Raw genomic sequence first — 12,098 nt, forward strand, 5'->3', positions numbered from 1 at the left:
TATTATCTCCCGGGGGGGGGGGGGGGGGGGGGGGCAGCCAGCTTGACTCAGCTACCCTTATATTTTTGCCCATTAGTGATGAGAATTTTGGTTTGACATTCCCGATTACGGGACCCCACACGACAGCATCAAACACTATATTTTTCTATTTATTCCCCATTCATTCATTCCCTATCAATAAGTGCTGCAGCAGCAAATATCACAACAATTCATCTCTAAACACACAGAGCCAGCATTATTATATACACACGTCACGTATCTGAAGGCATGTGTTCATCACACATTGCAAAAGTGATGTTACATAAATTAACCTCAAACAATAACAATATAGCCAAGTCTTACCTTGTGATAATCTTCATGTCATTTAATTTGAAAAGCAATCAATTCATCTGAAGGGAAGCTGCAGTGTTACACAGCTCTCAGGGTGTTGCTTACTGTCCATTTTCAAGAAGTACAAAAGGTTTCCATGTCCTTTTCATGTCTCCCCCCCAAGTATTAGCTACCATATGCATATAATATCCATGTTTACCAGGTTAAATACACTCTATGCATGATCACTTCAGTGTTTTGTCTCGGTCAGCTCAGTTACATCCAGTGCTGCATTGGAAGCAGTTTTCACTATTGACACTGGGGTTTTGTTACAGTGGAAGTGTACTTTACCCATCATTGCTTGAGAACTACAGCAAACTACGGCAACTCAAATACCTCAAAATACACAGCACACTGGCATTTTTAACTAAATGGCAAAAAAAAGTCATCTTTCCTGAAGTTTCTATGAATGCTCTGTTTTCTTGTAATTATATGGGGAACTTTTGGATCAAATGTAATAATTTGAAAAGTTTTTTGATTAATGATTTAATTTTGAAATAATGATTTAAGTAAAACCTTGTGTGCTTTATTAGACAATTTTGAATAAATGAACAAGACATATTGTAGAAGTAATCAGTTTTAATATTTCAAAATTGATTTAGCCTCATACACTGTTGCGAAAAATAGAACAAAGACTTGACTTGGACTCCACCTCAGAGACTTGACTTGGACCTCAGGGACTTGTGAACAGGTCTGCTGCTAATTAACTATCTACAGTCGAAACACAGAAACAAATATATCCAGGAGGAGACAAATAAAGTTAAATCTAGATATGTTTGATAAGATCTTATTGCGAACAGAATATTTGAATCATTTTCAGTTATAAAAGTTATAAAGGCCTATTATTCAGCATTAGCAATAGAGGTGACAGTAAGCCTAGTGCACACTACATGAATTTAAGCCCAATTTTCCAGTCACTGAAAAATTTTGGGACTTGATGACTACACCCCCAAACTCTGTGACTACACCTTGATCTTGGCTGGTAATCTCACAAACATTAGGAAATCTGGCAGAATTTGTATCCTGTCACTAAAAATGGTGTTCAGTTCAACAGTATGCACAACGCGACATTTTAAAAAGCTAATATGTGTATTCCATGAGTGGTATTGTAGCGTTAGGGGAACAGGAAAACAACATAAAATCATTAATTTTGCTAAAACCCAGAGAGTAAGCAATAAATCACATGCAACAGAATACAAGACAAATAATATAATATTATAGTTTAATCCCTGAATGTCTCTTTACCTCCCCTTTAAAAAAGGTAAATTAAAAACATGTTAATTTGAGACATTAATGTCTGATGGTTTTATGTTGGAGCACTTGTGTGTCCTTAATGAACTTGAAAGCGAATAGCTCCGCCCACATTGTCCGCAGAGGTACAGCTTCTGTCCTGTATGACTCTGCTGGTGGCTGTGGAGGGTCCTCCGGTCACGAAAACTTTTCTCACACTGCGAGCAGTGATATGGCTTCTCTCCTGTGTGAATACGCAAATGCTGTTGGAGATTACACTGAAAAGTAAAACTTTTCCCACACAATCCACAATGATACGGCTTCTCTCCTGTGTGAATGCGCAAATGCTGTTGGAGATTACTCTGAAAAGTAAAACTCTTCCCACACGGTCCACAGTGATACGGCTTCTCTCCTGTGTGAATGCGCAAATGCTGTTGTAGATTACATAGTTGGGTAAAACTTTTCCCACACTGCGAGCAGTGATACGGCTTCTCTCCTGTGTGAATGAACTCATGTTGTTGGAGAGTCCATGGTTGAGTAAAACTTTTCCCGCACTGTCCACAGTGATACGACTTCTCTCCTGTGTGAATGAGCTCATGTTGTTGGAGATTACTCTGAAAAGTAAAACTTTTCCCGCACTGTCCACAGTGATATGGTTTCTCTCCTGTGTGAATACGCTGGTGTCGTTTGAGACTACTCTGAAAAGTAAAACTCTTCCCACACTGCGAGCATTGATAAGGATTCTCTCCTGTGTGAATGCGCTCATGCTGTTGGAGATTACATCGTTGGGTAAAACTTTTCCCACACTGTGAGCAGTGATAAGGCTTCTCTCCTGTATGAATGCGCTCATGCTGTTGGAGATGATGACTTTTAGTAAAACTCTCCCCACAATCTGAGCAGTGGTACATCTGGAAAACACAATAAAATTATTCAAGATGCGTATTTTAGATTTTATCCCCATGCGTTTATGGAACTGTTTTTTGAAACACCTCCTACAATACTGTAATACGGCTTGACCACCCAATCACCCACATTTAATGGCTATAACAGCGTTTAGATTTGTAACGTTGCGATTTGTAACCACTTGTGTAATAAAATTGACATTTTAGTTTTGTAACATAATTCCATTGATTGCAGCCCAATTTTACTAATACAAAAACCACTGTGACTGTACAAAAAGCCAAGATGAACAAGTCAGTTAACCGTACACATAATTTCTCACCACTAATCACACAGAAATAGTTAATGTAAATATTTATATGTTTATAAAATTCAGAGACTAGCCCTACAAAGATAACCTTACTCTGGGCGTCAATGTTTTTTCAAGGTGAAGCACTGAATGTGTTTAGACTCTGGGAAATCAACATGGAACTTTGTGTTTCCAAATACAATGGTTTAAAGCATTAATATAATCAAAACACTTTCTCTGTTGAAAAAATAATCTGACTATCAATCGGTTGTGAAGTTCTAGCTCATGCCACATGCATGCTTCTTAAAACTCCAGTAATCCCTGGGGACTTGTATGGCGATCCCCAGACTTGTTCGATATAATTAATCCGTACAGGAGTTCACAGAGTTTCTTGTAACTATTATGGCCAAAAGTATTGGCTTTTTTCATCTGCTGGCTCACACATTATTCTTTTGTTTTTGTCTGTGGAAGTAGAATGGAGTGGAATAAATGGCACCCATTAAGCAGCACTCTTTTCTAGCTCATCTTTATGAAAAGAGCTGAAAAAAAATGGATATTACACCAAAGTGGCAGAAAGTTTACAGCACTCTGGCTCCATAAACTCATGTAGATTATTATTTAGAAACCTAAGTTTATAGCACTAGAATCATATCACACTGGTTTTATTGATGTTTCTGAAACAACGACGGAAATCTTTTTAATGATAATGTATATTTTTATGAATTGCTATGAAACTATAAACATTAGTTTTGAACTTGTGCATAAATCTTCTGTTCCACCCCAAACAAACAAAGTCTTCTGAATAAAACACTAATAAGACCCCATTTTTGCCCACATCTATTATGGAATATTTAAATCAGTCAAAGTATAATTCACTCATGTATAACCAAAGCATCAGCATGTTATAATCAATAAATGAGTTAATCCATTAAAACATATGCTTAAAGAGTATAACCAAATATTAATCAGTATACTGGTACCTGTTTGTGCTCGCAATGTATGTAATCTTTTTGGAATATAGTATTCTGTTTAAAAAGAGAGCTGGATGTACTACGCCACCATTAAACAACGTAAGGAGGGAGGCCCAAGTCTTAGAAATAATGGTGGTGCATGACCGAGGTCTGAATAAATAAAATTAAAAAAAGAGGGAAAAAAACCCCGCCTGATGAGATCAACATTTAGAATTGTATAAAAGTATCTATCCAGGATAAGCAAGGAAGTTAATCCGCAGACCTGCTCGACTTTATTATTTGAATAATAAAGTCTCTCTTTAGACATCAAGACCCAGAGACTCTTAGAGCGCTTTTTGCTGAAGATTCCACAAGTGGAGTAAGCATAAGTGTTACACATTTATGCAAATTGTTTCAGAATTTACAACAGAAATGAAATCAGTTCCTATATTAATAATCTAAAGGCCACATGAAGTGTGAGCCCTGACCTGAACCCAGCTAACACAGTTGCGTTGTATAGAAATAACCATATTTGTTGCAATGACGTACCAATTAACATTCCAGCCATGTAACATTGATGCCCATATTCATGGCAATGTTATAGTTGTACGTTATTGGAATGTGGTGAGCATGTTCCAATGACCAAACTGGTATGTTGTAAAGTAACAGCACCAGACCATATTAGTCACAGCAACATTCCAAATAACGTTCCAACCACGTAACCTCATGATTCCCATATTTGTCGTGGTGATGTTACAGATTATAACTGTCTCCCATGACAATTACTGACAATTACACTTGCCTGTCTCCCATGACAATTATTTAGCCTCAACTCCACCTTTGTTTCTAACATCTCACTCCTTTGGTCAGTGGTGGATATGTGATTCTGTCCATTCCTTTATGGACAGCAAGCAATTAAACTTGCTTTAAACCCATCTAGGACTGACTTTCATTCCCTGACTTCAAATTCAAATGTATTTAATGAAAATTGTATTGGTTATGATGGAAGCTATTAAAACAATACAATTATAATGGTATTTTTTGTGGAATTTCTATGCGACCCATCATCTCAAAATGTACTCATTAAGACACACCTGTGCCTCAAGTAACATCAAGCAACAATCAGCAACACATTTACAGCATTTATTCATCAGAATTTTGTCATTTCCCCCCCAAACATACTAAGCTAATAAATAACCATTGAGCTAAATAATTATTTTGAAGTCTTACCAACAAATTCATATGCAGAACAAAAAAAAAATTACTCTACAAACATAAACCTGTGGATTAATCTCCAGGTGAGATGGAGATCTGGGCAATGCCTGCCTCGTGGTTCTCCAAGCATAGCTCATTCTAATAATAATAATAATAATAATCATCATTATTATTATTATTATTATTATTATTATTATTATTATTATAATAGTAGTGTTTCAAATTAAAACAGACAAAAATATTTAATTGATAAGGACAGCATGCATCTTTTCATTTTAACATAAGAGGGACTCTTTTTGAAACAATTTGGCCTTTCAAGTAGGTGAAAATGATGAAGCTTAATTTACTAAAATAATTATGGACATCTGATTAACAGTAACAGTTAATTAAATAGAAGGAGTATTTTTATGTAAAATCCTGACACAAGAAACATTCTTACAAAAACATCTTATATACTATTATTCAATAAATGTATTCATTAATTAGTTAATAATAAATGTAAACTTCATAAATATGTTACATCGAGTGGAGTAGAGTGTCTGTGAAAGAACTGCAGTGGACACAAACAGCAACAAATCAACATGTGAATGACTTGCTATACTTAAGTAGGTACTTACAGTTGATAGTAATATTTTACCAATTCATATGTATTTGACATTTTAAATTAAATTGCAAAGATAAAATATCACATTTGACTCAATTGTGACGTTTTTGTTCAAGTTTTTCTCCAACTAATTTGTTATAAGACAAAACCACACTTATCCCTTACACATCTGTGAAAATCTATAGATATAATGTTTATTTTCTAATTGCTGATCAGATTGGAAATCCACGTAGTAAATCATGTTAACTTGATTGACTGCTTCATTTCCCCTTTAAACAAGAGCGTTGGCTTAAATTCGGCATGCAACGGCTGTTGCGACCGACTCTTACTTCTGTATTGCGATGTATTTACAAAAACTGGAGGGCGGGACTTGCTTTTATCCATCGGTTGATGATTGGATCATAGAAAGTGGCTGGCTATGCTTACAAACACAAGTTTTATGACAGGGTACTGGTGGAGAGGGATCAAACCAGTCCTCGCACCAGCGTACACGTCATTGGAGAAGAGCCACTGCGAGGGGGTGGACATGTTAATGTTTTTATTTAAAGATTATGAAGTACCCTTTGTAAAATTTATGTGCATGAATAAACACTTTATAATAAACACTGCAACATTCCATAAAGAAATAATGTTGATTTTGTTGACTATAATCATGTTGCTTGCTTTAAAAAAAACGAGTGAATTACACTGTATATACATCTTTAACATATTCAAGCCCAACACATGTGCATAAGCTTGTGTGAACGTCATGGATCAAGTGCAAGCAGCAGTCATAATGTAAAATTAACACTCGACCAGTGCTAAAGTTTAGAAAATGATATAATAATGTCATAAACTAAATTATGTGGCCAATTTAATACTAAATGGGAAGTAAAATCTCTCTCAGATTTTACCTCAGGCCACCTCACAACTCTCTTGTTTGTGTGCAAATTAACAAAACAGGGCATTTAATTACAAAATTAAGTTAGACATAACAAAACAACACATTCCACACCTAGAGTGACATTAAACATTACATGGGGCTAAATTTATGCATAAAGATAGATTTGTAGCGCTTACCTTTTCAGCGTGCGTCTGTCTGTTGAAAAATGGCGGTTACTGGCAAAATTAGGCGCATGTGCAGTACTCCAAAAATCTGATTCTGCACACTGTTAACAGTTTAAAATTCAAAGAGAAGTCTCGGGCCTTCATTAAAAAATCTCTTTCATTCACAAAAATATAATATTGCGAATAATCACCATTTACTAAGCAAAATGTTTGGTAGTTGTTGTAAATTGCCTTTTGGTGGCAGATATTTGCCATTGATGTGTGACAAATAACATCAAAAGATAATCAAATTCAGACATGGATTCATTTACTTACATACAATGTTTGATACAGTTAGTAAATTTTCAATATTATATTCAAATAGAACATATCTGTACAAAGATAAAATGACAGTAAGTTATCTGGATACCAGGGTACCACATCTTCACAGGTTCCGGGCAAGATGGCAGACTGAACAGTCAACTTTTTGTGCACTCTTCTTTTGTTCGAGTTAATTCTGACAGCTTAATCTAAATCTCTACCTACTACAAGATCACGTGAGCATATCCAGCAGTGAAGGAGCCTTCAAATAAATAAAAATTTGTGTTAGTGAAACGAATCTGACTGACAAAAAAATAAATAAATAAAAATATGGAGAAGCACTGCTACATGATGGAAATCTCTGAGGCCTCAAACAAAAGAAGGCATCGTACTGAGTCTAATCGACCTACGCAGTGTAAATCACGAAGTGGAAAAAAGCACACACAAAAAATAAATAAATTTTAAAAAAATTTTTTTTAAATAAAAAACTCCTGAGTTGGAGAGTAAATCCATCTTGTCAATCCAAGTACTTGGTGCCAAAGCCAAAGAGTGACACAAGGAGCTAAACTCACAAATAAAACAGCAGAGTGCCATGATCACAAGCGTAACCAAAGGTGTCCGAATAATTTTGAAGAAATAAAAGGATGCAAAGAAAAGAACAAAGTGTTTGATAATGAAATGGAAACTGTCATAAAAGAAAAAAAATTAGTTGAAAAGTCACATATTGGACAAAAAGATACAAAAGAAGATAGTGTCTTCATATAAAAGGGTGGAAAAAAGCAGAAAGAACAGATAAGTGAAAAATTAATTCAACTTCTTACAAAAATAACCCCGCATTATGCTGCCGTCATGGTGAGGCCGTGGATATCGTGCACCATATGGGAAGATGGGTTTCGTCACAGGGAAGTGATCGTACTCTTTGCTGGCAGAGCTGTACGGGATGAGGTGTGGACAAGAACCAAGACTCCAGGGGTGTGTAAAGAAGCCGGCATCAGATTCACGGAAGATTTGACAAGGGAAGACATGCTGATGAGACGTAAAATCAAGCAGGCGAGAAAGGAGGGGAAATCCGCAGGCTTCCTTACATAGATGGTAAACGTATTATATGAGCCGGTATTAACAAGTTCCATGTGCGATCAGGTGAGATCGAGGACTGATGTTACAGGAGACTGAAACTGCACTTTTCTTTTTATTCTCTTTTACACTATCTGCTGAGTTGTAGGTAACAGAGAATTTTGTTGTACTAGTTATATATCTTGTTTTAATCGTTCAATAGGTTTAATGTTCTCATTGAATTCAAATGTTTCCTTTTCTTTGTTAAATTGAGTCTAAAAGATGTTAAAAAGAAGACAATTTTTCTGTTTTGCAAAAATCAAAAGTCACAGATCATTTATATGTTTACAAGGAACTCATTCGAGTTTTCTGAATGTTTGCGGGTTTAATAACCATTTCCAGAATAATAATTTATTATTGACAATAACTGAGGGTAAAAGACTATAAAAGAAACTAACCCCCCAGTCATGTTTTGGTAGGAGAGGATTTCAATATAACGCCTGATGAATATTTAGATAGACTTCCATCTAAATGTAGTAATTCGCAAGTGAATGGAATTTTGCGAGATTTCGGTCTCTCCAATTTATTGGTAGATATTTGGAGAGAACTAAATCCAACTTCCAGACAGTTCTCGTGGATTAAACCAAATGGAAACACTTGATCAAGAATCGATTATTGGTTAGGTACAAGTGAGATCTCCAATTTGGTTACCAATTGTGTATAATTTCTAATGCCCCTTTAACAGATCACTATATTATTAATCTTGATGTAAAACCAAAGGAAAAACCTTCAAGAACAAAAGGCTACTAGAAGTTTAACGCCGAGCTGCTAAAAAAAACAAAACTATCGGTCCTATATTAAACGAATGATTACTGAGATTAGAAATAAAGATATGTCCAGTGGCAGGAAATGGGAATATATTAAATACAAAATTAGAGAATACGCAATTACATTTAGCAAAAATTTGAATAAATGAAAAAGGAAAAAGAATTTAAATTCAAGATATAAATCATTGTTGTTGCAAACCCGACAAAGACAAGGAAAAGGTTATTTATTTACAATCCGAGCTAGATGAAGCATATATTAGGAAAACCAAAAGGTGCATATGTAAGATCCAGAGCTAAATGAATGGAAAAGGGAGAAAAGAACAGTTCATATTTCATCAAGCAGGAAAAAAGGAGACAAGAAAGAAAATGATTAGTAGCTTAATAGTAAATCAGGAAGAAAACTCTGATCATAGACTAATTACTAAAGAGTTGTTTCAGTTCTAGTCTAATTTATATTCTTCTTTGCAAGCGGCTGAAGATTATTTTGATTTTTTTCGAAGAAGTGAAGAAGGATATTCCAACAATTGACAGTATTTTTAAAGATAAATGCGAAGCGGATATTACGTTAGTAGTAATAACATGAACTTTGTTAAACTGTTTGATTTATGACCCTTCCATGTCCCCCTGACTGACAGTTCTGTAGGGGCGTGTGATTTACGACCTTTGGATCTCAACGTCTGTGTGTGTGACATAATGGAGTTTCACGGTTTTGTTGACCAGAAAATGCTTAGGATGTGTCTGCTAATGAATGTGGTGTGAACCCTACTTTTTACCGTTTTAATCCACATACAATGTATACATTTTGTGGTACAAGTGAATTTGTTTCTGAAATTACCTTTTGTGGTAAGTATTGTTTTAATTTGAAGCTTAAGCATGGTTTAGGTGAATATGGATGATGTAAGAAAAGTGTATCGAATGGTTAGCTATGATGCGTGTGTATTAATGTGGTCGATCCGTTTTGTGTAACTATGCTGTTAGAAAATACATGATGATTGAATGTGGTAGATGTATTAGAATCGTGGACATAAATGAACAGAATGTTATTCGTGAAATAATTGAAAGATTTGTTTATTATATTGTTGAGAAAACACTGATGTGTATAAAATTTCTACAGTCACTCGATGTTATGATACCGTTGTTCTCTTTTACTGAAATAAAACCAAGAACACTTAAACCATCTGGGTTATTCTTTGTGGAGACTATGTCCATGTCCAAAGAAATCAAAAATATTTATTATACATTCTAAATAGGGGTTTTTAGGAGGTAAAGACATTTTAAAAGAATTATGCGTTGTTTAAACTATAAACAAGTTTTTTTTTGGAAAATGGATCACAGGTGAGGATAATGATACTTATACACTGCACAGAACTATCTACATATGTGGACTCATCTGAAAATAATAACTAGATTATTCCCCAAGCCAGAAACCTGTTTCATTATTAGACAAGATTAAACTCATAACAAACCCCTAAAAATTATCTCTTAATTTATTTCTTTTCTACTTTTGTTTTGAATTACGCAAATGTGATTGTGTCCTCAGTCTGTTATATAAAAGAGTTCATGAATAAGTTGACAATTTTGTTGTAAACACTGAATACAATAAATTATTGTAAACAATATATAAAAACACATCTTCACATCGTTCTTAATGAGACTAGTTAGAGAGTTTTTTGAGGACGTGGCCACGACGTTTCTGGACCGTTAGCCAAGATTATATATAAAAATAAACGTTACCAAGACGTGGTAAAGTAACAACGCTGTCATAGAGTAATATCACAATGACGAACAGAGACTAACTGGTGACGTCATCAGAACGCGCGATGTTTGCGGGGAAGTTTTCTGCTTGTTGTATATAGTGTTGTCATGGTTACTTAATTATGAACAAATTCTCGGAGTGTAAAAATGAAAAAAGAAATCAGACACATGACTAAACTTTACCTCTGAGCCAGTAGCAGCAGGAGTCTGTGGAGATTTTCTTAAAGAGCGCCGTCTGGTTTTCATTATAAGAGGTGTAAAGAATCAGGACACTGGAAGAAAAATACAGAGATTCATGACTCCAGAATCTCCACTAACCTGTTAACCGAGTAGCTCAGGTGGTCAGTTACAGATGAACTCACCTTTAGTGAGGTCACACAGAATATAAGAGCTTCTAAGCCCGTGTAGAGAAGGAAGCTCCGTGACCGTGTGTGTATGTGTGTTTCCTTCGTCGTCTTCTTCTATTGTTTTATAGCGGTTGGCAAACCAGCTTAAGATGCATTACCGCCACCTACTGGGATGGAGTGTAATATAAATCAAATCTGTGTCCCGCAAGTATTTAAAGAGAATGCTATACAATCTTACTTTTCTCAATCTACATTGAAATATATTTTCTAATGTTATTCTATCTATTACAAGATCCCTTCATTTTCCCACAAATTGAATTATTTCTATATTGTATGCCTCACACTGCAGTATCACATGCTCAACTGTTTTAGCCATTTCACAATGGATACAACGATCTGACTCACTTTTTCCTATAGTGTATAGGGAATAATTTAAGAGATTACATCCTATACAGAGCCTGGATATTAAAGTATCTTCCCTTCTGTTCCCATACTTGGTTCTTTCATTCCATAGTAGTAGTTTTGCTTCAGATATTGTGTCACTATTTCATCTTCAGGCAAAATTCTTTCCTTATCATTAATTTTACTGTGCAACTGGAACTCAGCGACTGGCCTCTGAAACAGCCAAGGAGGAATCACAGGTATAACCACCGTAGGGCTCATTCTATACAGTCAATTCCTATTTTCTTTGTGCCTTTATCAGCATTCCTTCCAAAATCCTACAATTGACATACTCATGTTCCCCACACTCATTTAATAATGAACACATCTCTGTAATTTCCACCTGTATAGCTGAGACGGGAGATGTTCTAAACGCCCCACATCCTATTCTTAGGACTTGAGACTTTATGCCACTTATTTTGTTTAGCATAGATTATGGCGGTGAGCTATACACCATGCTACCATAATCTATTATTATTATTATCATTGCACAATAAACTCTTTTCAATGACTGTCTAGTTGCACCCCAATCTACCCCTGTCAGACATCTTCGTATATTTATTCCATTTTACATGTATCTACTACTTTCTTTATATAAGACGCAAAGGTTAGTTTTGAATCAATCCATACCCCTAGAAACCTCATTTCTGGAAGTTGCTCCAATGTTTGACCATATTGTTTGAACATAATTATTTGTGATTTGTTTTCCTTTGAAAAACACACCAATTTTTTTCTACTGACAATCTGAAGCTCAAATTATTTGCCAATTTT

The 12,098-nt window shown here is 35.3% G+C and overlaps 1 protein-coding gene across 1 annotated transcript; it reads right to left on the minus strand.

Moving 5' to 3' along the window:
• Positions 1 to 919: 919 nt before the first annotated feature.
• Positions 920 to 11,023, minus strand: LOC108279550 (zinc finger protein 239). The gene is made up of 3 exons (XM_017493885.3): positions 10,902 to 11,023; positions 10,723 to 10,811; positions 920 to 2,507 (listed from the first exon to the last, which is right to left on the minus strand). The coding sequence occupies exons 2-3, from the start codon at positions 10,783 to 10,785 to the stop codon at positions 1,647 to 1,649; spliced, it is 924 nt and encodes a 307-aa protein (XP_017349374.3). The 5' UTR covers positions 10,786 to 10,811; positions 10,902 to 11,023; the 3' UTR covers positions 920 to 1,646.
• Positions 11,024 to 12,098: the final 1,075 nt, after the last annotated feature.

Source organism: Ictalurus punctatus, chromosome 19 (assembly GCF_001660625.3).
Source record: "Ictalurus punctatus breed USDA103 chromosome 19, Coco_2.0, whole genome shotgun sequence".
Classification (NCBI taxonomy): Eukaryota; Metazoa; Chordata; class Actinopteri; order Siluriformes; family Ictaluridae; genus Ictalurus; species Ictalurus punctatus.